This window comes from Chelonoidis abingdonii, chromosome 2 (assembly GCF_003597395.2).
Source record: "Chelonoidis abingdonii isolate Lonesome George chromosome 2, CheloAbing_2.0, whole genome shotgun sequence".
In the NCBI taxonomy this organism is placed as follows: Eukaryota; Metazoa; Chordata; order Testudines; family Testudinidae; genus Chelonoidis; species Chelonoidis abingdonii.
Genome location: NC_133770.1, coordinates 177,907,342 through 177,934,486, shown reverse-complemented (window position 1 = coordinate 177,934,486; position 27,145 = coordinate 177,907,342). Strand labels below are relative to the sequence as shown.

Genomic DNA, 27,145 nt, shown 5'->3' with positions numbered 1-27,145 from the left:
GTTCCAGGAGGCACTCTAGACAGCTACAGTCCACAGGGCCCTGGGCTGGAACCTGGAGTAGAAGGTGGGCCTGGGTTTCCCCCAAGCCTCCCAACTCCTGATCCAACACAGGAGGAGTTGACTTGGACTATAGGTTCCACCAGAGGGGAAGGTCTCTGGGCTGTTCCCCGACCCACATGGTAAATCTCTGAGGTGAGCAAATCCACCAATAAGTGCAAGACCCACCAAGGTAGAGGAGGAGCTTTGTCACATACTATTATTGTACAACTTCCAAAAGATTTCTATAGTGTCAGCCATCCTCTTTAGGAGATCTTGAAAAGTCTTAAAATGGTCCATCGTAGATAGATTAACCACTTCATCCAGCAAAGATGAAGAAATTTTCAGAGGAATAGAAGGATACATATGATCGTCATTCTCACTTTGGATTTCCGCTCCCAAATCACAAGGGTCACTCTGCCAAGATGGTTGCACTGATCTTGAAGGCTTCACAGTAGGACATGACCTATTCCTGGACAAAGGGACACTCAAAGAATATGTAGCAGATTAATTGAGAGTTTCAGTGAGGCCAGGACTAGTTACCATAAGGATAAGCCATATGAAGCCAAAGTGGAGGAATCCATGGAACTTGTAACCTCCCAGAACAGTGTCTTCTGCAATGAGAGGAAGACTGCCCTGACATCTTTTGCTGGTTCTTCCTCGTGAACTGACCCAAGAAAAGAGGAGGCAGTCCTTGGAGAAGGAATTCTGCTAAGCTAAAGAGGAAGACTCAGAATAACAGAACAGAATACATCTTCTCTGTAGGATGTACTGATCTCTGCAGAATCTGAGGAAGCTGAAGAGAGTAGTTGAGAGATGGATATCGGTGCCAAAGATGATGAGTGTGGAGAAATCTTCAGAGAGGAAGCTGCTGATAATAGTGAGACATAAGATGGGGAGATTCTGGCATAGCTATTAAGCCCCCAGATGTAGTAAAGGTAGCTGGACAGAAGCTAACTGCACCACACTGGCATTACTGATGGAAGCAGCAACAACTAAGTTGGTACTGGAGTGGGATGCAATGGAGAAATACACGAAGAACAGAGCTATCTGGAAAGGCTGTTCTACCTGGTCAAAGCTACAGCAGTGACTTTCCATCTAGAAGAGGTGAGATTGTGTGACGAAATGGAGTGGAGAGCTTCGTGCTTAATAAGCAGGATAGGGATCAGAAGAAAACCTAGACCAAGTTCTGGGAGCCCTATATACAAACTGGATCTTAAACAAATAAGGACCTCCTTGAGTTATTTGAGAAGGAGTTATACAGTTGCTCTCCTTTGTACGAGTTAAAAAAAACAGGCCTTGCATTCTTTACATGCTGCAGTCGGGAGAAGGGCAGGTGGAGACGCCCCAGACAAGGGACCTGCACTAGCCCAGGGGAGAGGCGATGAAGGCCCAGGTTGTGGTGGAACTAAGGCAGTGTCGTAGAGGCGGCGCCAGGCAAACACGCAGATTTGAGACAAGGCGCACTGGGGATGAAGATGATGGGAGCGTGGGGGAGGGACATACTCCAGGGGGTGAGGCGACAGGAAGGGAGATGGGGCGCCCCCCCCCCCCATTGGGTGGCAGGCCTGTGTGGGGCCGGGGCAGCGGCTGGGCCCCGGCCCGTTCCCATAGTGACTCCCTGTGACGCGGGGCGGGGCCGGGGACGCTGCAGCAGCGCCTGGGGTGGCCGAAGCGGAGGCGGCGCTGGTGGCGGGAGGGTCCGATGCACCGGGCCGGGAGCGGGACCGGAGCCGCCGCGACACAGACACCCGGGGGCTTCCGAGGGTAGGTCGGGGGAGCGGGCCGCTCCCGCCCCAGGCCCGGCCGGCGGCTGCCCCCGCCCTCACGCCCCTGCGCTCTCTCCCCCCAGGTTTGGCAGGAGGAGCCGGCGCTGCAGCTCTGTGGGGAAAGGGGACTTCACAGGCGGCCTCTATGGCACCAGCCTCCCGCTCACCAGCCTCTCCGACTCCCGCCAGGTACAGGATCCCCGCCTCGCTGCTGCAGGGGCAGAGCGGAGCCGTCGCCCCCACGGGTGCTTGGCCTGGGCGGGTCCGCGGGGGGGGGGGGGACAGCTGGGCAGCAGCTGGTTGTTTGTCATTGTAAATACAACTTAAACCACTACCCTCGAGGGCACCAAACATGGGTCACGGGCGCAGGGACGTCGCCACGTGCCTTAGAGCTGGGAGTCCGGGGCTGTGGTGCCCGTTTCCTACTTGCAGCCTCCCTTTCAGTGGTTGTTACTGCTTGGGATCCCCTTCTTCACCTCGCTGCTTCTGCTCCGAATCCTGAGTCTCCAGACGTGACAGCCACCAGCTTTGACCCCCCTACTCAAGGTTAAAACATGCCCCTACTAAACGGAAAGCATGAGTGGCTACAGGCTGTCACAACGAGGGTCAGGCTCTGCAGCTGGGGTTGTAAGACACTCAGCGCTTCTGTGGATTAGGTGCAGAGGAAGACACACGCATTACCAAACAGTGAGTTCCACAAACACAAGGACATAACCTTATGCGCTCAAGTAGTCTTACTGAAAAAGCCAGTGGTAATTCTCATGCATGCAGTTACTTGTGCATAACTCTAAAGCCCCAATTCCTTAATGAACCCTATACAGACAGACCCACTCTTCCATCTGGAGCCCCAGTCAGACTAATAGGACTTTGCAAAGGGAAAAAGGTCTGCCCACATGAAGCCCCGTAGAGGATCAGGCCTGTGATTTGTAAATTGCTTTGGGATACTTTGAGATTAAAGGCATGGTATGAATACACAATATTATCTTTTCAATGTATTTTTTATTCTGGCACACAATAATAATAATAATACCTAGATCTTATATATCACTCTTCATCAGTAGATCTCACAGCACTTTATTTCAGCGGTCAATATTATCCCATTTTTATAGATGAGGAAACTGAGGCACAGAGAGGTGAAGTGACTTGCCCAAGGTCACCCAGCAGGCCAAGTGGCAATATACCTTTACTTCATATAATTTCTCTATTCCACGGCCCTTCCATTCTCAATTTCCTCGCTCCAGTTCATAAAGTTATTAAACCTAAATTGTCATAGTTACCATATATTTTTAGTTTCTGTGTTTTTACACTCACTAAAACTCAAATATTGTTATAGAATATACATACCAGTGATTTGGAAGATGATGTCCACCTTCCTGAAAATAAATACTGTGTCTTGGGAGACAAGACTGGCACAGGAGGTAAGGAATCCCAGCCATTCAAAATTCTGTATGGAGAAAATTTTTCTAGTGGACTTCTGTAAGCACAAACCAAGTATTGATCTTTTACAGGTGTTCTTTCAAGCAAGTTCCACAAGGTAAGAGCAGAATTAATATCAGTCTTTTGATAGTAATTGAAATCAAATTTATCTGGAATTAACTTAATAGGTTTCAGACCTAAATGCTGGCTTTAAAATCCATCAAACTAATTAGACACTTATGTTGAAAAGGACTAAACCACTATTGTACTACTTACAAAGCCATAAATGAAATTATGGCTCTGCTAGGAAGAAATTGGTTTCTTTTAAAATAATTTTCAAATAAAGGTATGGATAGGAAACTGCATTTGTGAACAGCTTTCTCATAGTAATTGGCCAGTCACTTATTCATATTCCAAGTTTTCTTTAAGCGTTATAGTTGCCCTCTTTGATTTACATGAGGTTAAACTATAAGATGCATTAGTTTTAAAAAGTGAAAACTCATTTAGTGCACTTTACACCTCAGCAACGAGGAAGACTGTTTTGATTGCAGAATCTAAACCTGCAAAATATAGATTTTTGAGCAAATATAGCAATCTGTGCTATCTTTGTTACATATTTATATCTCTGTTCCATTCAAGGGGAGTTACATTTATGCAGGTGAGAACAGACCGTTTTTTATTGTTGAACATTATTTTCCTTTCTGTTAAGATACAATGATGAAATATCCATTTAGTGGCTGTTCAGCAGCCTATGTGAAATTAATTTGGCAAGTTCCCATGGGGTGGGGGTGTGTGTGCTCTTAATTAAACACACATACACACAGACATACATAAAAATAAAACAACTCATTACCATAATTAGCAACTATAATGGCAGCAAGGATAGTTGAAGCAAACCTGGAAGGTCCTGGGAAGCATTCCAGTTGGATCCGTTAATACAGCAAAAGCTATTGTCACATTCATAGAATATCAGAATTGGAAGGGACCTTAGCAGGTCATCTAGTCCAACCCCCTGCTCAGAGCAGGACCAATCCCCAGACAGATTTTTGCCCCAGATCCCTAAATGGCTGCCTCAAGGATTGAACTCTCAACCCTGGGTTTAGCAGGCCAATTCTACTTTGTTCTGAATTAGAGCAATAAGTCAATATTAGCTTCAGAGTTCTGCAGAATTCAACAGTAAGGTCTCAGGGCGTGAATTCTTCCGTCTGAATAAAGCCTTTCCTATTTTCTCATTTGTCCCAGTATGGCAGAAAGCAACAGGACCCAGACTGCTCTTGCGCTCATCTCCGTCTTGGGGCCAGGTTCACAGATGATGGGACATTGGGTTAGGACATCATCTCTTGTACCATCAGCCCAACCTGGTAACAGAATGAGGCTCTCAATAGAAAGTTGACTAACTCATTCACTCTCATGGATTGAGTTTAGCAGCACTGCTGATTTATTGCCTAAGGAGGATAGCCTGACACATCTAAAACAGGCTTGAGGAGTTGCAGCTCAGTAGGCCATGTTTACCACAGCAGGAATCTTTCTGCTGCTCCAGGTGCACCAGTTGCTGCTCCTCCATGTGCTCTAACAGTACATTCTAATAAGAACTGAGCATCTGTGACAAATCATATTAGCCCAGAGACACAGCCAATCCATGACTCTCTCTGTCTGCAGGTTTCACAGCTTGTCTGAACTGGTAGTCTCAACAGAGAGCTCAAAAATTGAATGAGCATGGAGACTACTAATATGGAGTAATATTAGCCCTGACACCTATAGAGAAGTGATTCCTCCTGGACAACATTGCTATGTAAAGAAGCCCTGCCCATGTGCTGTACTTTTTCTGTGAGATTCCAGGCCTCTCAAGCCATCACTTTTCATGAGCTCTAAGTTCACACAGCGATTTAAATGTTTTATTGAAAGCTAAATTCAGCCCTTAATTGCACACTTGGAACTTCACTGAAGCAAATGGGGTTGCATGGTTTTAACTGAGGACAATTTTTGGACCAAAAGATCCAAGATAAATAAGTGATCATGCCTGAAAAGTGTCTTCACACATAGTAAATATTAACAGACCTTTTACCTACTTCTAGATATTCACCCACGAAAGCTCATGCTCCAAAACCTCTGTTAGTCTATAAGGTGCCACAGGATTCTTTGCTGCTTTTACAGATCCAGACTAACATAGCTACCCCTCTGATATTTGATAGTAAATATTGTAGTTGCTCTTCTGTCTTACAGGATGCTTACACAACAGCAGTAGAACAACTGGCAGATCTTAGGTTGTCAAAAAATAGGACTGGAACACAGGTGGGATTTGTCTGTCAAATAACTTTAATTATGCCATTTATTTCATTTTGCATTCTTAGTGCTTATTCTAAAATATATCGATAGTATTTTTATAGATATTCTTTCTACTTATTGCAGCTCAGTCAAAATAATAGCCAGGAAGGGATCTTTCATTCCTGGAGATATACACACGATCAAAGCAATTCTACTGTGAACAGGTAAAAAAAAAAAATATATATATATATTTTTAACATCTAAATCCAGTTAAACTGAAGAGTTTTGTTAAAAGCTGTCCAATCATTCTGAACAAGCAAGAGAATTGAACCTAAAACATGCATTTAACACTCCAAGTGAAGTTATATACTGATGGTTTATTGTCAGCTGAAATCTGTCTGGGGATTGGTCCTGCTCTGAGCAGGGGGTTGGACTAGATGACCTGCTAAGGTCCCTTCCAACCCTGATATTCTATGAATGTGACAATAGCTTTTGCTGTATTAAGGGACCCAACTGGAATGCTTCCCAGGGCCTTCCAGGTTTGCTTCAACTGACAATAACAGAGTAGAGTTCAAAGGAGTTTCATGAATTAATACATAGGTATTTTAATTAAAAGTGAGGTAACAAGAGTTATGAATTCTGTTGTTCTGGTAAATGCCTTTTGGAGCACAATTATTTTGCACTATGATTAAACCCAAAGGATATTTGTTTGCCATCTTGATATGCGATTGACCTCCCCCCCCCCCCCCCCATAAGTCCTTCATACACTCTGTCAGGCTTCAGTTTTCACTGTTAATGGAACAACACCAAATATATATAGCAGTAGTTCAGCCTTTTTCACACTAGAATACCCCTCCACCCCCTTCCTGTCTAACTGAAGCCCCTTTATTCTCCTCTTTTAGCAATCAGGGAAGAGCAGGGAGAACAGCACACAAGCTGAGCTTCAGCCAATCTCTATTCAAGCGTTCTGATTGGCTGAGCCCAGGGCAGGGAGCCAATCAAAAACAAGCAGCAACCCTACCTGGCAACAAGTGCCCCTGCTGCCTTGAAGGCAATCAGAAGTGACTACTTCCTCCTCCGTACCAGTGTAATGCAACCAGGAAGTGATTTCAAGCGATCTTTATGGAAATCAAATTTCATAAGGGCAAAATAGGCAGTCAATTGAAAAGCGTTGTAAGTGGCATCCGACGACTCCCTATATATTTACCTTTACGTGTGGGGTTCCACTGAACTTTTAATTGTTAAACCATGCAAACTCTTGTGGCCTTTTTAATTAATTATAAAAAGTAAGTAAGTTCTACAACACTAAATAAACTAGACACCATAACACCAATAAAACAGACAGCTCTTCTTCAAGTATTGTCTCTATGGGTGATCCACTTCAGGTGCACATGTATACTGTGCACCTTTGATTAGAGATTTTTAGGTAGCAGTGCCAGTTCAGCCCATGCATGCTCTTTACTCTGCCTTGTGCTCTGTGCTGTGGTTATATAGAGCTGTGCGGGTGAACAACTCTCAGTTCCTTCTCAACTGCTTTGGCCTGAGATGGAGTCCAAGTTGAGCTTAGTCCAATTGCAGTTTTTCTCATAGTTTTACTTATCTTAGTTATTGTTCTAGTTAAAAAAAATGGTTGTAAGGACCATTATCCTTTCAATTTTTCCCTGCTGGGTGGCTATGCCTGGCTCTAAAGTTTTAAACATTGCCTTCTCTGTCAGGAGGCAATCCTAATGAGCAACAAGCAGTCCTGGTATGATCTGCTACACTTCGGGGGTGGTGGGGAATAGCAGTGCATTGATTTCCCCAAGGAAATTTTTGCCTGGTCTTAAAATCAAGACCTGGAAAAAAACAGGAAATTAAATTGTGTTTCCTTATGATGGAGAGCTCCCACCGTCCAGCTTCTCACTCAGGCCAGGGATTGTCTTCCCTCCCCATACATTGGTCTCCTGAGTAAGTTGACTGTCTATCATTTTGGTGCAACACTCCCCTAGAGCTTCTAAGTGGAAGACTCAAGAATCCTCTCAATAGGACTCTAGGAAATTCATAAATTCATAGACGCTAGGACTGGAAGGGACCTCAAGAGGTCATTGAGTCCTGTCCCCTACCCTCATGGCAGGACCAAATACTGTCTAGACGATCCCTGATAGCCATTTATCTAACTTTCTCTTAAATATCTTCAGAGATGGAGATTCCACAGCCTCCCTAGGCAATTTATTCCAGTGTTTAAGAGAGCTTGAGTTCCTCCACGTACACCATGTGGACCCCCTTCATTGGCCATACTGGGATCCATGGGCAGCATACCGCCAATAATTCTCTAGGACCCTTAGCATCACTTGTTGCCATGATAAGAGTAGACAGTCCCTCCCTTCGTCTCTCTCAAAAAGGTCTGATCCAGAAGAAGATATCTTTGAGAAACAGGAGATGAAAGTGAACAAAGAAGTCATCCTGCCTACCAACCTCTCTTCTTCATCCCCAGTGAAGTAGTTATGCCTGCCTCACCATCCCTGTCTTCATGACTTCAAACAGTTCCAGAACTTCATTGAAAGGACAGCAAATGCCTTACAAATTCCACTTGAGGAGACTAAGAAGTTAAAACATAAACTGCTTGATATATTGCATACAGCATCATCTGCCTGACTTGCACTACCTATTAATGATGCTCTTCTGTAGCCTGCAGAAGTAATCTGGCATACCCTAACAACAATATTGCCCGCCTGTAAACAGGCTGATAGGAAATATTATGTTCCATCTAAAGATTCAGAGGTTCTGTTTTCTCATCCCTCTTCCAACTCCCTAGTTGTCAAGGCTGTACATGAATGTGTAAGGCATCACTATGCTAAATCAATACCATATGACAAAATTCAGAAGTATCTCAAATTTATTTGTTTGCAAATCATATTTGTTTACATTTCTGCAGTTTAGAATTGCTAACTATCAGGTGTGGATGGTGAAATGTAATCACACCAATTACTCAAGTTTACTTTGTTTATTGAGCATCTGCCACCACAGCAGAGGAGCTAGTTTCAGGCAATCATTACAGAGGGTCAGCTTCTTGCCAGAACATCTGTGCAGGCCTTGCTGGATGCCACTAACAGAGTGAGTAACTATGTTTCTATGGAGGTGGTCAGCAGAAGGGCCTTCTGGCTTTAACTCTGAGGATTTCTGAAGAAGGTCCAGAATACAGTTGAAGACCTTCCCTTCAATGGCTTAAACATGTTTGTGGAGAATACAGTTTCTGCATACATTAAAAGATTCCTGGGCCACTTTGTGGTCTCTGGGAATTTATACACCTGACCATAAATTTAATAAGTCCCAGACAGCACAGAGATCTTGTCCTGCTCAATTCCCCAGCCCCCAAAGATCTTATGAATCCATACAAAATATGAAGAGGTTCTAGATAAAGAGACTGACTGCTACACGAGCATTGATCTCACAAGCCTCATCTTTGAAACACCAATTTTGGTGGATGGTCGAGGTTCTGAGTCACCCTTCTCCTTACCAGCTGCAACTGTTCACATGCCTTCCTCCCTTTCTCACTTCTGACAAACTTGGGAGCATATCACTTCAGACAACGGATGAGCAGGATGTTCCATCCACTTTACTTCCCTTACTCCCTCCCACCCTTTTTCCCTGTCCTTCTTCAGGGACCCATTTCATAAGTACCTTCTAAAGCAGGAAATAGACTCCCTCCTGAATATAGAAGCAGAACACAGAAGCAGTTACTGTAAAACACAGAGGAAAGGTGTTTTATTCCAGGTACTTCCTGTTTCTGAAAAAAAATGGCAGGTGGGGACCCATTCTGAGTCTAAGGCTCCTCCACAGGTTCGTGCAGATACAGAAGTTCATACTGATAACACATGCAGCAGTACCACCATCATTGGCCCTAAAGGACTGGTTCTTGGCCCTCAGCCTACAAGATATATATTTCCATATAGTGATTTGCCTTTTTCACAGAAGTTTCTTATGTTGCATTCTAGGCAAAAACCACTTTCAATACAGAGTGCTTCCATTTGGTCTCTCTCTTCTGCTCCCAGAGTGTTTTTGAAGATTCTGTCAGGGGTAGTGGCTTATCTTTGCAGAGAAGGAATCCTACTATTCCAATAGCTTGACAGTTGGCTTCAAAAGGGACATTCCTACAGTGAAACCTCAGTGGCCACTCAGAAGACCATAGATCTACTTCTCAGGCCATGTCTACACTACCACTTTTGTTGGCAAAACTTATGTTGCTCAGGGATGTGAAAAAAACACACACACCCCCATAGCAACATAAATTATGCTGGCATAAGTGATAGTGTGCACAGCACTGTATTGGTGGGAGAGCTTCTCCCGCCAACATAGCTACCACCGCTCATCGGAGTTGGTTTAATTATGTTGACAGGAGAGCTCTCTCCTGTTGGCATAAAGTGGCTACACGGGAGATCTTAGCTGCATCGGTACAGCTGTGCCACTGTAAGCTCTCTAGTGTAGACATAGTTTCAGCCTGAGACTGCAATTAAAAATTTAGAAGTCCACGTTGACCTCAGTGCAAAGATGGAAGTTCATAGGAACTTGCTGCCAAAACATACTTCCAATGCACAGGTTTAGAACCCTATCAAATTTAGTCACTACTGTCCAAATCAGCCCCCAGACGTAGGTGAAAAACTGTCTCCAGTTATTGGGGCATTTGGCAGCTGGGACTTTTGTGGTAAACCATGTCAAGTTGCATGTGCGCTGCCTCCACAGGTGGCTCAGAAATAGCTATTTGCCAAGCAAATGCAGCTTGAACAAACTACTCTGGGTTCCTACTGTTGTGAAGAAGTCCCTCAACTCAAGAGACAATGCATGGTGGGGCATGTGGGGTCACATCCCCCCTAGATTTCTGTGAGTGCTGAGCTGCCCTTGCAGGGCTTGCTCTGGTTTACCTGTTGGGAGGTGGGGGGACTCGGTCCTTCTCATGCTCCATCTCCTGCGCAGCATGTTTCTGGCTCACTTGGTAGCTGAGCCTGGGCAGGGAGTGGAAGGGGCAGGATGGAACCACTTCTCCTGCAAGGTGAGGGTGGTGGCTCTAATCAATGCCTCTGTGCAGTGTGGTGGCTGCCTACGAGAGCCCAGCTGGGGAAGTGGCAGAGGCCTGCCCTCTCTGCCCCCTGCCAGGTTGCCTGGTAGAAGGGGGGCTCTGGCTGTGCCCCTCTCCCCCAGCATGTTTCTGGCTCACTCAGCCCCATTCCCCAGCCACCAGGCCTGGGCAGGGAGCAGAGGAGGCTGGCCGCCACCACCTCCCCAGCCAGGCTCTCACAGGCAGCCACAGGAGCTGATGAGATTAGGAGGAACCTTCTGGTCCAGGGCAGCCAGAGGCAATATGTGGGGGCAGTCACATGCCCTGCCCCCAACCTTTAAATTGTGCCCCCCCGCCCCTGGTATCATCAAGTACAGATAGTCTTTGCCTCAACTGGTGGAAAGAACATTTGCACAGGAGTCCCCTTCACTCAACCATCTGTAACAACAGATATCTCCCTGTTGGGATGAGGCGCACATCTCATCACTCACGTTGCTCAAGACAGGTGATTGTCTCACAAGAACACTCTGCACATGAACTTGATGGAACTCATGGTGGTCAGGAATGCACATCTCCATTTTATGGCATTGATTGGGGCAAATATGCAAAGATCATGACAGATGATAGGTCACGCATGTTTTATATCAGTTGTCAAGGGGGAGTGAGATCACTCTCTGCGCTAAAGCAATGAGACTCTGGACCTGGTGATACGAAATCATATCAGCATGTCAGCATGCTTACCTTCTGGGCATTCAGAACATCACCGCAGATACCCTCAGCAGATGTTTCTCTGAGGATCGCAAGTGGGAGATAGATCCCATTATATTCTACTGCATATTTCAGTGTTGGGGAGTTCTGCAGGTAGACCTCTGTCACAGCCAGATACAAGAGTGCCCATAGTTCCGCTCAAAATGCGGCGTGGGCCACCACTACTTGGGAAATACCTTTCTCCTTCATTGGATGTCAGGTCTGTTATATGCATTTCCTCGAACTCCTCTGATATCCAAGGTGCTGATCAAGATAAGGAAAGACAAGGCCAGGGTTATTCTGGTAGTTCTGATGTGCCTAGACAAATGTGGTTTCCTAACCACATCCAGTTCGTGCTTCTTTTGTAAACCCAGCCTGAATTAGGCGGATGTGATATTACATACCCTTGATGTCAGAATGAAATTAAACTTTACTTGGACAGGAATAAACCATTTAGAAAATCTCCCAGATATTTTGTCTCTATTTCGGACAGATCTAATGGATCTCCAGTTCCCAAGCAAAGACTCTCTCCATGAATATCTGACTGTATTACTGAAATATATAGAGCCATACACACCTTTTCTGAATATTATGACACAGCTTCTGGTGCTGTATCTGGCACTACTGTACCATCTTAAGTTTCGGATTAGATTCTGAAGGCCCCTCCGCTTTGTGAGAGGATACAGCTCAGTACTCACCTGAAGTGGAGCACCTCTAGGGACACTACTTGAAGAAGGAGGAGAGATTACTCACCCTGTGCAGTAACTGTAATTCTTTGCATTGTATTCCCCTGTGGGAGCTCCATTACATGCCCTCCTTCCCCTTTTCTTCAGATTTCTCTGCTACAAAGTTTTGCTATAGAGAAGGAACTGAGGGTGGTTTGCCTACAAAGTTCTGTATAGTCACAATGCACAGCATGAGGTGGAGTAGAGCACTTGCACGGGCTAACAGTACTGCTACCTAAAATACCCAGTTGCAGTGCACCTGAGGTGGAGCTCTGATGGGTGACTCATCTCAAAGAACTACAGTTACTGCACAGGGGGAGTAACCTCTCTTTATGCCTTTTAATGTATGTGGGCCAAATTCAGCAATGCTTTAAATTTGTACAACTTGCATTGACTTCAGAGGTAATCTTGGTTTCTTACACCCAGAATTAATGAGGCTCATTTTCCTTTTGGCCTTTAAGAACTGTGCTTTCCTATTTTCCCTGTTTTTAGCATAAGTTTGTTGTGGTTGTTCTGAGACCTCTTCCACCTCATTCCCCAATAACTCAGTCTCTGGTCTTGGTACTCAGGTTCCTTTATCTTGCATGCAGCAAAACTACGCTGAGTTGATCAGACTCAGCATAAGGGGCAGGTATAGGGTGTACCACACATCCAAAGTTACACAGAAAACTTTACCTTATATGCATTTTTACTAACACTAATAACACATGCATTCTTAACTATACATTGCATCATACATTTCATGAGTGACTTGGTTACTTTTCAGGAGCCAATCCCTATCCAGCATGCTCTGTAGATGTGCTGGTCATATATAACCTGATCTTTACATTCCAAGTTTATGTTGTCCACTGTCTCTAGTACCAGCGTGTTCCTGCTTATGTTAGCTAGCACAGATATCCTGAGTCCTGTATACTGTTGCTAAGCCCCTATGTACAGCTTAACCTTCTATTCACCTTCCCACTAAGAACATAAGAATGGCTATACTGGGTCAGGCCAATGGCCGTCTAGCCCAGTATCCTGTCTTGTGACAGTGGCCAATACCAGGTGCTTCAGAGGGAATGAACAGAACAAGCAATCATTGAGTGATCCGTCCTCTGTTGTTGACTCTCAGCATCTGGCAGTCAGAGGCAATGGGCATCCAGAGCATAGAGTTGCATCCCTGACCATATTTACTAATAGCCATTGATGGACCTATCCTCCATGAACTTATCTAATTCTTTTTTGAACCTTGTTATAGTTTTGACCTTCACAATATCCCCTGACAATAAGTTCTACAGATTTACTGTATTGTGTGAAGAAGTACTTTCTTATGTATGTTTTAAACCTATTGCCTACTAATTTCACTGGGAGATCCTGGGTTCTTAGTATTATGTGAAAGGGTCAATAATACTTCCTTATTCACTTTCTCCACACCATTCATCATTTTGTAGGCCTCTATCTTATCCTCTATTAGTCATCTGTTTTCCAAGCTGAAACCTCCCAGTCTTTTTAATCTCTCCTAATATGGAAGCTGTTCCATCCCTTTAATCATTTTTCAGAGAGGTAGCCATGTTAGTCTGAATCTGTAAAAGCAGAAAAGAGTCCTGTGGCACCTTATAGACTAACAGACATGTAGGAGCATGAGCTTTCGTTGGTGCATCCGACGAAGTGGTATTCACCCATGAAAGCTCATGCTCCTATACATCCGTTAGTCTATAAGGTACCACAGGACTCTTTTCTGCTTAATCTTTTTTGTTGCTCTTCTCTGTACCTTTTTCCAATCCTAAATTATTTTTTTTTGAGATGGGGTGACCAGATCTGCACGCACTATTCAACATGTGGGTATACCATGGATTTATAGATTTGCATTATGATATTTACTGTTTAGGATCTATCCCTTTCCTCTTGGTTCCTAACAATCAGCTTTTTTGACTGCTGCTGCACATTGAGCGGATGTTTTCAGAGAATTGTCCACAATGACTTCAAGATCTTTCTTGAACAGCAACAGCTAATTTAGGTCCCATCATTACGAAATTATGTCCATTTTATGTCAAGTAACTTACGCCCAGATAGGCCTACAAAATCAAGTTTGAGTGACATTGATTTTTTTTGTATTTAATATTTGAACACCTAAAGGAAACATGCTATTTAAACTGTTCATACTGTACTGTAGGCTCTGATCGTCCAAGATTTAAGCATATGTGTAATCTTACTCTCTGAGACTTCTCAGGTAAATAAAAATGACACATTCTTAAGTCTTTGCCGGATCAGGGCCTAATATTAGTGTAAGGAAAAGCAGCAGAAGCAATTGTGCTACAGTCACTAACTGACTCAGAGAAAATAGTTTCTTATAGAATCTTTTTTACAGTAAAATGTCTAAAATTATATTAAAATACTAGAAATAACTCATGTCCTGTCCACAGTATGGTTGAAACCATGACAGTAATAACCACAGGTGGTGGTTTTTGTTTTTTTTTCTTGTAACATAAGTTCAGTAATAGTGCAGACAGGACATAACGTCTCTGAATCCACCTTTTTCAGAAGGATGTTCCCCCTGGTGCATAGTTGACCAGATGTATTCTGGGACCTTCCCTCCCTCCCACTTTTTCTGAAGCAGAGATCGGCAACCTCTGGCACACAACCCGCCAGAGTAAGCACCCTGGTGGGCTGGACTGGTTTGTTTACTTGCCACATCTTTGGCTGAGCACGGCTCCCACTAGCCGCGGTTTGCAGTTCCAGGCCAGTGGGGGCTGCAAGAAGAGGCACGGGCCAAGGGATGTGCTGGCCACCACTTCTCGCAGTCCCCATTGGCCTGGGATGATGAATCGCAGCCAGTGGGAGCCACGATCATTGAAACCTGTGGACGTGGCAAATAAACAAACTGGCCCTGCCTGCTAGGGGCCTTACCCTGGTGGGCCACATCCCAAAGGTTGCCAATCCCTGTTCTGAAGCATCAATGATTGTCACAGCTGGAGCCAGAACAGTGGATAGGGTGGACCAGTGCTCTAAAGTGGTACAGATAATCCTCTCTCAGATGCTTTTCTGGTGTGTCTAGCTCAGATGCACAGGATCAAACTGATCACTAGATCTGAGATCAAGAAGAAATTTTCCTGAAGGCCTCATTGGCAAGGTCCTTGGGGGTTTTTCACCTTCCTCTGCAGAATGAGGTGTGGTTCACCTACTGGGGTCATCTGGGCATATCATATGATCAGTACTCTGCCATTGCAGGAGCAGTGAGCATCAGTGGCACCTTGGTTCCACCTGGTCTCTGCCTATGTAACACAACTGTTTAGTCTCAAGGATTGAAATGTTTTAGTCTAACAAGTTACTGAGCCCAATATATGGGTATCTGGGTGAAATTTAAAGGTCTATGATATATAGGAGGTCAGACAAGAATCTGATCTAATGGTCTCATCTTACCTTAAACTCTGTGTTCATGCTAAATTCCTGCTAGACTATATGTTGAAAACTTATCAGTTCTTCTCAGTATACTATTAGACTGATCTATTCCCCAATTTCTGGGGCAGGGAATGAGACTGCAGTAATCTGACATTATGAACAGTTGGAAGAGTAAAGAGAAGGAGGCAAAGCTCCTGATACGTTTTTCAGTAGGTTCAATAATTAACCAGCATTGTTCTGTCATCACAGTCTAGTGCAGGGGTCAGCAACCTACGGCACATGTGCCGATTTTGCCTGGCATGCAGCTGCCGGCCAGGGTCCTGGCTGCTGTCCCCACGCAGTGTCTTGCCGGCCTGGAGTTCCATTCACTCAGCCGGCAGGAGGCTGAGCGGGGCTGGTGGCCGGGACCCCAGACAGGCAGCAGGCGCACACCTTGGCTCCCCCCGTCACCATGCTCGGGTTCTGCAGCTCCCGGGAGTGTGAGCTGCCGGGGCATAGGGCCCTGAGCCCGCTGCTGCATCCGCTGCAGGAGCCCCCAGGAGGGGAGGTACCGGGCCACAGCCTGGGCAGCCATGCCCCCTCCCAGCCCCCTCTCACCGTGCTCAGGTTCTGCGGTGACCAGAAGTGTGAGCCGCTGCCCCTCCTGCAGTTCCACCCCTCCCGCTGCCTCAGCACTCCACATGGAGTTTGCCTCCATGTGGAGCCAGTGTCTGACGGGCATGGGCATGGTAAGGGGAGTCCCGGGGCGCAGTCAGGGAGCAGGAGGAGGGTTGGATGGGTTGGGAGTTCTGAGGGTCCTGTCAGGGGGTGGGGAGTGGTTGGATGGGGCGTGGGAGCCCCGGGGGCGTCTGTCTGGGGATGGGGGTGTGGATAAGGGTTGGGGCAGTCAGGGGACAGGTAGGGGGTAGGGTCTTAAGGGGACAGTCAGGGGACAATGAGCAGGGAGGCTTAGCTAGGGGACGGGGTTCTGGGGGGCAGGGATACCAGGAGGGGGTAGTCAGGGGACAAGGAGCAGGAAGGCTTAGGTAGGGGGTGGGGTTCTGGGGGGCAATTAGGGGACAAGGAGCGAGAGGGGTTGGGGGTTCTGACAGGGGCAGTTGGGGTGTGAAGTGGGAGGGAGTGGATGGGGGCAGGGCTCTCCCCTCTTCTTGATTGTTGAGATATGGTAATCCTAGGCAAGGGAGGAGCGAGGGGCACATGAGGGCTGGTGCCCGCATACATCCACTGCAGCCTGCAGGAGCCCCCTGGGGGGTGCTGGGTCGCAGCCTGGGCAGGAAGGGCAGGGGGCGTCACTGCTGCTCCCTGCTAGTGACACCACCACCTTTGCAGGGTTGCTGCCCCCCTGCACTGCACCGGCTCCTCCATGGCTGGGGCTCGCTGCTGCTGCAAGCAGGACGCTCTGGCTCTCTGGTGCCTCTGGAAGGTGGCTCCTCCCTGCCGAAGTGCTGCAGCAGCCCAAGCCCGGCAAAGCCAGTGAGTGGACTCGGGGAGGGGGCCACTAGGGTGGGAAGGGGAGGGCTCGTGGGGGGGCTGTGCACCCTCCAGGGGAGTTCAGGGGGTGGTGAGGGGAGAACCTGGTCTGGGGAGCAGCCCCTGGGCATGGCTGGCCCCTGGGGTCTATAAAGGCTCATTGGGATTTGCCCCTAAATGAACTGATGTGTGGGGGGTGGGGGAGGCGCAAGGTGGAAGTTGTGCCTAGGGTGCAAAATATCCTTGCACCAGCCCTGCCCCCAGGGTGCGTGCACTCCAGGTTAAGAACCACTGCACTAAATTGATAAGATCTGCAGTTTAATTTAATTTTAAATGAAGCTTCTTAAACATTTTAAAAAAGTTGTTTACTTTAATACAACAATAGTTTATAGACTTCTAGAGAGAGACCTTCTAAAAACTTCAAAATGTATTACCGGCACACAAAACCTTAAATTAGAGTGAATAAATGAAGACTTGGCACGCCACTTCCGAAAGGTTGCCAACCCCTGGTCTAGTGTGTAGCAAATAAACTGTCTGCTGAATTACTGGCAGATCTTTATTTTCCTCTTCTGCAGTACTAATGAGGGCTAAAAGAATATTTTCTTTTAGTTGTTTTCCAGTAATGCTTTTGCTGAACTCAGGTCCCCCCACAAGTACTGTAATTGCTATTAAAATATTTGCTTTATTTTCACAATTACCTAGAAAATATTTTAATAGCAATTATCTTCATTTGGTAAAACCTAATAGAGCATGCATGGCCTTTAGCGAGTTAGTGTGAAATACATTTCACACAAATCCACCCACAAGCAGGAAAGAAGGAATGCTGCTGTGTATAGAAAGAACCTGAGAGCTCTGTTGCTGCTGTATGTGCCTTCTCTCTTTTTCATTTGTCTTTCTTTTAGCTGCAGGAAATGCCGTTGCCACTTATTTCCCTCTCCTTGTTCCTCCACTTCCTTCCCATTTAATAAATGCTGAGAATCCCTTCCCCTGTTCTGGGCTCTATGGAAAGCATTAGATCAAGGACACAGAGAGATGATGTCCCCTGGGCAGGGTTGCTCTGTATTCTGCCAATTAATAGATGGCATCTAGTAATGAGTATTGTCTTCTCAAAGATCACATATTAATAGAGAGAGAATTTCACTAACACTTCTTTCCGCCGATCATTTCAGGAACAGCTACTGCAATTGCTTCCATAAAAAGTAATATGAGGTTGGTATTTAATTTGAATGTAACTGTCCAATGAAATGTAGTAGCTGCAAACAAGGAGAGCCATCACCAGCTGCTTCACAGACAAACTGCAGTTCACGGAACAGAATTGAGGCAACTGGCTTACACAGTGCATTACAAAAGGGAAGTAATATTCTATTTCCATTGCAGCTAGGAGCCAAATTCTGAGACATCTTACACTCTTGTCCAACTCCCTTGAATTTCACTGGGTGTAAAAAGAATGAGGAGTACTTGTGGCACCTTAGAGACTAACACATTTATTTGGACATAAGCTTTCATGGGCTAAAACCCACTTCACTGGGTGTGTCAGCTTAAAATTTGCCTTAAAATCTCTTGCTGCTTTTAGAATTCTTTCCAGTTGAATACCAGTATCTGTACCCTAGCTGGTATGTTCCTTCATTCTTAACTTGCCAAGCTTTCCTTATTAGTAATTTTGTAGCTCCTCTCCAAATATATAGGCTCTTCCTGGACATCTGATTTAAGGAGCTTGGGGCTAAATAGTCATAAAACCAGGCCAGACTTCTATTTCCTTAGTGCCTGAGACCCCTTACACAGTAAATTGCTCACTGTTACTGACTTTTCAAGTGTCTCAAGCTGCTTTTCTTGGAGCACTTTGTTTTGAGGAGTTTGTGTCACTAATAAGGATAAACTTATTTTTCATCTTTTCCTCCATTTACTTTTAGCTCTGCTGTGTAGCAGATGCAGTTTCTCAGACCTAGTTCCTATCCATTCGAGTTAGCAAGATGTCAAACTATATATCAGCTGTTTTGGGCAAAAGGCTTCAATGCACTGTTAACTTTTAGATGTTTTACCCTGAGTTAGTCAGGGTGATGGGTCCTATATAATGGTAGTACAGTCTAGATGTACACTTTTTGTTCTTGTTTGTCATCTTCCCCTTTCTACTTCCCCTCCCAGTGCAGTGTGTTTGACTAGAGCAAATCTTAGGGTACGTCTACACTGCACGATTATTTCGAATTAGCTTAAACCGATATTACAAAACAGATCTAATAAAATCGGTGTAGCGCGTCCACAGTGGGATCCCGAAATCGATTGTTTGCGTCCATGGTCCAAAGCTACCATCGATTTCAGGAGCGGTGCACTGTGGGTAGCTGTTCCTCAGCTATCCCATAGTTCCCACTTCCGTGTTGAGAGCACAGTGCCTGATGGGGCAGAAAACACTGCCCCGGGTGGTGCTGGGTACAGCCTCACCCCTCCCTTTGTGAAGGCAGCAGACAACCCTTTGGCGCCTTTTTCGCGGAGTGCATTGAGCAAACGCCATAGCACAGCAATCTTTCCCTTTTTTTTTTCACGTGGTGGTGGGGGGAAATAAACTGAGGAGCTGTTCCCTGAACCACGCCAGACACTGTGTTTGAACCTACAGACATTGGGAGCTCAGCCAAGAATGCAAATAATTTTCAGAGACTGCTGTGGACTGTGGGATAGCTGGAGTCCTCAGTACCCCCTCCCTCCCTTCATGAGCGTCCATTTGAGTCTCTGGCTTCCCGTTACGCTTGTCACACAGCGCTGTGTATCCTGGAGTTTTTTATTCAAACGCTTTGGCATTTCGTGTTCTGTAACGGAGCTGGATACAACAGATTTGTCTCCCCATACAGCGATCAGACCTAGTATCTCCCGTACGGTCTATGCTGGAGCTCTTTTTCGATTTCAGACTGCATCGCCAGCCGTGCTGATCAGAGCTCCACGCTGGGCAAGCAGGAAATGTAATTCAAAAGTTCGCGGGGCTTTTCCTGTTTACCTGCCCGCTGCATCCGAGTTCAGATTGCTGTCCAGAGCGGTCAGTGCTGCACTCTGGGATGCCGCCCGGAGGCCAATAACGTCGATTTCCGTCCACACGAACCCTAATCCGAGTTATCGCTATCGAATTTAGCGCTACTCCTCTCGTTTGGGAGGAGTTCCGAAATCGATTTAAGGAGCCGTTTAACTCGATATTAATGACGACGTCGTGTGAACGGATACAGCGTTAAATCGGTATATCGGCCATTAAACCGATTTAAAGTCGCAGTGTAGACCTGGCCTTAGTGGCTTTCCTTGCTGGTATCAAACTATGTGCCCCTTCCACTTAAAGTGACATTGTACTTTTCCCTCTACATTTCAATGAAAACAGGGCACTTTGAATGCTCAGATAATTATAAACAAGGTCCTCTGGTTCATCCTACTCATAACTTCTTTATTGTGAGTCTTACATTTGCATGACTGCATGTGTAATTAGACAGGCTTCTTACTTGTGCAATGTGGAAATAGGGATGTCTGACAGATAATTTCTCTCTCATGAGTTGTCCATTGAGTCTTGACTGATTCAATTAACAAATCGTAACATATTACTTCCAGTTCTTTGCATTATAAAGCACTTACATATCTCATCCCTCAGAATAGGGTGACCAGACATCCTGATAAAATCGGGACTGTCCTGATTTTTAGGCGTTTGTCCCACATCCTGATTGATGTTTGGTTGGGAAGCAATTTGTTCCGATATTTCGCACTCCTGTGTTTGTTTGTTTGTTTGTTTTGAAAGAGCACTGTATAATTTTTTAGATATCTTTAAGAAAGCTGTGGTAAGTATATACTGATTGGTTATTGCAAGATAACAATACCTTACAACCAATGTTCCAGTTAATAAATAAAAATAATAATTGGAGATAGGTATATTTCCTAGAACTGGAAGAGACCTTGAAAGGTCATTGAATCCAGCCTCCTGCTTTCACTAGCAGGACCAAGTACTGATTTTTGCCCAGATCCCTAAGTGGCCCCCTCAAGGATTGAACTCACATCCCAGGCCAATGCTCAAACCACTGAGCTATCCCCCGCACCCTATTGTTAAACTAATATAGAAAAAATGTGCCACCTCAAGGCCAGGCATAGATATCTGAATGTTTTACACTATTATGTGTGTCTAATGGCTATTCCATTTTCTTACAGTTATTACAGTATAATTTTCACTCCCTAGTTATGATTGGCACTCTAAATACCTTAGATCATATTTAACTCATCTTCTAAACTGTTTTGAGATAGATACATTAAATAAAAAAGGTGCTCTATGACATTAGATTTTCTGTATAGCTGACATTTGTTGAAACAGAACTAAAGACCACTAATTGTGACTGATAAACATAATTTTTTTGCATGAGTTCTGATGAGAACCTTACTATATTTTTCAGACGGGTAGCCGTGTTAGTCTGGATCTGTAAAAGCAGCAAAGAGTCCTGTGGCACCTTATAGACTAACAGACGTTTAGGAGCATGAGCTTTCATGGGTGAATACCCACTTCCTTGGATGCATGTAGTGGAAATCTCCAGGGGCAGGTGTATATATATGCAAGGAAGAAGCAGGCTAGAGATAACGAGGTTAGTTCAATCAGGGAGGATGAGGCCCTCTTCTAGCAGCTGAGGTGTGAAAACCAAGGGAGGAGAAACTGGTTTTGTAGTTGGCAAGCCATTCACAGTCTTTGTTTAATCCTGAGCTGATGGTGTCAAATTTGCAGATGAACTGAAGCTCAGCAGTTTCTCTTTGAAGTCTGGTCCTGAAGTTTTTTTGCTGCAGGATGGCCACCTTAAGATCTGCTATTGTTTGGCCAGGGAGGTTGAAGTGTTCTCCTACAGGTTTTTGTATAAGACGGTTACTTACCTTTGTAACTGTTGTTCTTCGAGATGTGTTGCTCATATCCATTCCAGTTAGGTGTGCGCGCGCTGTGTGCAGGTTCATCGGAAGATTTTTACCCTACCAACACTCAGTGGGCTGGCAGGGCGCCCCCTGGTGTGGTGCCGCTATGGTGCCGGATATATACCCCTGCCGGCCCAACCGCCCCTCTGTTCCTTCTTGCCGGCTACTCCGACAGTGGGGAAGGAGGGCGGGTTTGGAATGGATATGAGTAACACATCTCAAAGAACAACAGTTACAAAGGCGAGTAACTGTCTTTTCTTCTTCGAGTGCTTGCTCATATCCATTCCAGTTAGGTGATTCCCAAGCCTTATCTAGGCGGTGGGGTTGGAGCGAGATGTTGCGGAATGTAAGACTGCTGAGCCAAAGGCGGCATTGTCTGTGGACTGCTGGACCAATGCGTAGTGTGATGCAAAGGTGTGGATAGAAGACCAGGTAGCCGCGCAACGTATTTCCTGGATGGAAACATAGGCCAGGAAAGCGGCAGATGAGGCTTGAGCCCGAGTAGAATGGGCGGTGAGGTGGCCAGTCGGAATGTGAGCCAAGTCATAGCATGTCCGGATACAGGATGTCACCCAAGGTGAAATCCATTGGGAAGAGGTTGGCATGCCCTTCATGCGCTCTGCGACAGCTACAAAGAGTTGAGGCGAACGTCGGAAGGGTTTGGTCCTCTTGATATAAAAGGCGAGAGCACTGTGGACATCCAGAGTATGGCAGCTGTTGTTCCCGACGTGATGAGTGCAGCTTTGGGAAAAAGACTGGTAGAAAGATGTCTTGATTAATGTGGAAGGCAGAGACCACCTTAGGGAGGAATGCCAGGTGTGGTCACAGCTGTACCTTGTCCTTGTGGAATACCATATACTGGGGATCCACAGTCAAAGCTCGAAGTTCCGAGACTCGCCTAGCTGAGGTGATAGTGACGAGGAAGGCTGTCTTCCAGGACAGGTACAGCAGTGAGGATGTGGCTAAAGGCTCAAAGGGGGGACCCATGAGCCTAGCTAATACGAGGTTTAGATCCCAGGTAGGGGTTGGGCACTTGACCTGAGGGTAGAGCTGCTCCAAGCCTTTGAGAAATCTGGAAACTATGGGGTGAGAAAAGATTGAACTGCCAGTTTCTCCAGGATGGAAGGTGGAAATAGCTGCAAGATGCACCCTTATAGAAGAAGCAGCAGAGAATCCCGTGGCACCTTATAGACTAACAGACGTTTTGGAGCGTGAGCTTTCGTGGGTGAATACCCACTTCGTCAGACGCAGGTAGTGGAAATTTCCAGGGGCAGGTATATATATGCTAAACCGACTTCACGTAGAAAAAATTAAGATAGGAGGATCTACAGGCGACTCACTCACATCCGTTTACAAAGGAAAAAAGGACTGTAAGCTGTCTAAACTCCTTACCTGACACATGGGGCCACAACCGTGGTACCCCCTACCCACCCAGCAATATTGCAATCTACCAACTACACGCTCAGTCCCAGAAGAAAAGTCTGTCCTATCTCGGGACTTCTCTTTCGGCCCTCCCCGCCACCCCACACATGATACAGTTCTGTGGCGATCTGGAAGCCTACTTTCGCCGTCTGCGACTCAAAAGAATACTTCCGGACAACACTGAACAGTGCACCCAAATACACAGGTAACCCACCCACCACAGCAAAAGAAGAAGAACTCCACATGAGCCTTCCTCTGAGGGCCGAAAATGAAGTCTGGACCTATACATTGAATGCTTCCGCCGACGTGCACAGGCCCAGAAATCCGTGGAAACAACACCGCTTTGCCTATAACCTAAGTCGTGCAGAACGCAATGCCATCCACGAGCCTCAGAAACCACCTGAGAACATTAACATCAAGAGGCTATAAAGGAGGTGCTGTTGTCATCATGAACAGGTCTGACTACCAGAAGGAGGCCGCCAGACAAACTCTCCAATACCAAATTCTACAGGGCCACTTCCCTCAGATGGCGCATCGAGGCATACTGAGGAATACACTAAGAAACTGGACCATCTACTCAGGACACTCCCTACACTAACACCAGAAACAAATCAGCATACCCTTAGAGCCCGACCAGGGTTATTTTATCTACTACCAAGATCCACAAACCCAAAATCCTGGACGCCCCATCATCTCGGTATTGGCACTACTCACTGAGGGGCTGTCTGATATGTGGACTCTCTATCTCAGACCCTATGCACCAGCACTCCAGCTATCTCCGTGACACCACTGATTTCCTGAGGAAACTACAACGCATTGGTCACCTCCCAGAAAACACCCTTATTCGGCTATGTTACACCAAGGATGTAGAGCTCTCTACAAACACCAAACACAGATGGAATACAAGATGTTAGGACAGTATCGCCTGATGATGCCACAGCACACAGTGGCTGCCAAGTGGTGTGAGCTCTGTGCCTTTATATCTACACACACAACTATTTCAAGTTTGACAAAATATACCTCCAGAATCAGTGCACTGCTATGGGCACCCGCATGGCCCACCAATACGCCAAATATTTTTATGGCTGACCTGGAACAACGCTTCCTCAGCTCTCGTCTACCCTCACGCCCTCTTCTCTACTACGCTACATTGATGACATCTTCATCATCTGGACCATGGGAAGGAGCTCTAGAAAATTCAACCACGATTCAACAACTTCACCCCACCATCAACCTCAGCCTGGACCAACACCATAGAGGATATCCACTTTCTAGACACCACGGTGAATGCAATAGTGATGGTCACATTAACACCACTCCTATATCAAAAACCTACCGACCGCTATGCCTACTCATGCCTCCAGCTTCCCTCCCGGCCACATCAACGCACGATCCAATTGTCTACAGCCAAGCACTGAGGTAACCGCATTCTGCTCTAACCCTTCAGACAGAGACCAACACCTACAAAATCTCCACCAAGCTTCTCAAAACTACAATACCCGCACGAGGAAATTAGAAACAGAATACAACAGAGCCAGACGTGTACCCAAAGCCTCCTACTGCACAGACAAACCCAAGAAAGAAACCAACAGGACTGCCACTGGCATCACTTACAGCCCCCAGCTAAAACCCTCCAACGCATCATCAGGGATCTACAACCCATCCTGGACAATGATCCACACTCTTCACGGATCTTGGGTGGCAGCCAATCCTGTGCCCACAGACAACCTGCCAACCAAACGTATTCTCACCAGCAACTGCACACCTACCATGTAACCTCTAGCTCAGGAACCAAATCCATGCAACAAACCTCGATGCAACTCTGCCCACATATCTACACCAGCGACAACCATCAATAGGACCTAACCAGACAGCCATACCATCACTGGTTCATTTCACCTGCACGTCACCAATGAAATATACGCCATCATTATCCCAGCAATGCCTCTTTCTGCTATGTACATTCGGCCAAACTGGACAGTCACTACGGAAAGGATAAATGGACACAAATCAGATATCAGGAATGGCAATATACAAAAACCTGTAGGAGAGCACTTCAACTCCCTGGCCACACTATAGCAGACCTTAAGGTGCATCCTGCAACAAACTTCAGGACCAGACTTCAAAGAGAAACTGGCTGAGCTTCAGTTTCATTTGCAAATTGACACTAATCAAGCTCTGGACTCAACAAAGACTGTGAATGGCTTGCCAATTAACAGAACCAGTTCTCCTCCCTTGGTTTTCACACCTCTACTGCTAGAACAGGGCCTCACCCTCCCTGACTGAAACTAACCCGTTATCTCTAGCTTGCTTGCTAGCATAAAGTCATGCTGGGTGCACCAGTGGGAGAAGCGCTTCCACTTGGCGAGATATGTCGTCCGCGTGGAAGGCTTTCTGCTTCCCAGCAGCACCTGTTGCACTGAGGTGGAACAACGCAACTCAGATTGGCTCAACCAGACAGCAGCCATGCTGTCAGATGAAGGGACTGCAGTCCGGGTGGTGAAGCCTGCCAAAGTCCTGTTGTTATGAGGTCCGGGGCAGAGTGGCAGGGGGATCGAGTCTGCCAGAGAGAGGTCGAGCAGCAGGGTGTACCAGTGCTGTCTCGGCCATGCTGGAGCGATCAGTATTAGTTGGGCTCTGTCCCTGCGGAGCTTGATAGAACTCTGTGGATGAGAGGAAATGGTGGGAAGGCATAAAATAGGTGACCTTTCCACGGAATTAGGAAGGCGTCCAAGAGGGAGCCCGGGGAGCTACGTTGTAGGGAGCAGAACACCTGGCATTTTCTGTTCTCTCGGGAGGCAAAGAGGTCTATGTGGGGAAAGCCCCACTTCCGGAATACAGAATGGAGAATGTCCGGACGGATGGGCCACTCGCGGGACAGGAGGGATCTGCTCAGTTGATCTGCGAGAATGTTCCGGACTCCTAGGAGAAAGGAGGCTACCAGGTCTATTGAGTGGGCTATGCAGAAGTCCCATAGTTGAATCGCCTCCAGACAAAAGGGGGAGGATCGTGTCCCTCCCTGTTTATTTATGTAATACATGGCCGTTGTGTTGTCTGTGAACACTGCAACACAACGGCCCTGTAGATGACACTGGAAGGTTTGGCATGCCAGTCGGACCACTCTCAGTTCTGGGACATTTATGTGTAACGCCAACTCCCGAGACGACCAAAGGCCTTGAGTGCAAAGGTGCCCTAGGTGAGCACCCCAGCCGAGAGATGACGTGTCCGTTGTTAGGGACGCGAAGGGCTGCGGTGGATGGAACGGCAGACCTGCACACACCAGGGATGGCATCAGCCACCAGTCGAGGGAGCCTAGAATGCTCGGTGGAATTGTGAGTATAATGTCTATGGCGTCTCTGCCCGGATGATAGGCTGTGGCAAGCCAAGTTTGAAGGAGATGCATGCGCAGTCTGGCGTGCTTTGTGACGAATGTGCATGCAGCTATGTGACCGAGGAGGCCAAGGCAAGTGCGGCCAGCGTGGCCCCGATGAACTCTATCCTTTGCGTAGGCACCAGAGTGGATTTTTCCAAACTGATTATCAGGCCTAGACGTGTGAATAGGTCCTTGATGATGCTCACATGACTGGTGAGTTGTGCCTTGGAGGTCTCTCGAATAAGCCAGTCGTTGAGGTATGGGAAGACATGTATTCGATGACGACGGAGGGAAGCAGCGACTACCGCCATACACTTCGTGAATACCCGACGGACCGAGGAGAGGCCAAAGGGAAGGACCGTAAACTGATAATATTGATGATTCACCACAAAGCTTAGATACTGTCGTGCGGGGGGTAAATTGCAATGTGGAAATATGCGTCCTTCATGTTGAGAGCGGCGGACCAATCTCCGGGATCCAGGGAAGGAATGATGTTTCCCAGGGATACTATGTGGAACTTGAACTTTTTCATGAATTTGTTCAGTCCTCGCAGGTTTAGGATAGGCCGGAGGCCCCCATTCGCCTTGGGGATTAGGAAATATCGGGA

At 46.4% G+C, this 27,145-nt stretch overlaps 1 protein-coding gene across 1 annotated transcript in view; it reads left to right on the top strand.

The window, feature by feature from the left end:
* The first annotated feature begins 1,736 nt into the window (after positions 1-1,736).
* The window catches only part of FAM217A (family with sequence similarity 217 member A), a 32,568-nt gene continuing 7,159 nt past the window's right edge, over positions 1,737-27,145 (top strand). The window contains exons 1-6 of the mRNA XM_032798407.2: positions 1,737-1,803; positions 1,889-1,994; positions 3,139-3,223; positions 3,314-3,339; positions 5,445-5,513; positions 5,631-5,710. Coding sequence (XP_032654298.1) covers positions 1,742-1,803; positions 1,889-1,994; positions 3,139-3,223; positions 3,314-3,339; positions 5,445-5,513; positions 5,631-5,710 — 428 coding nt within the window. The 5' untranslated portion in view covers positions 1,737-1,741. The remainder of the gene's footprint in view (positions 1,804-1,888; positions 1,995-3,138; positions 3,224-3,313; positions 3,340-5,444; positions 5,514-5,630; positions 5,711-27,145) is intronic.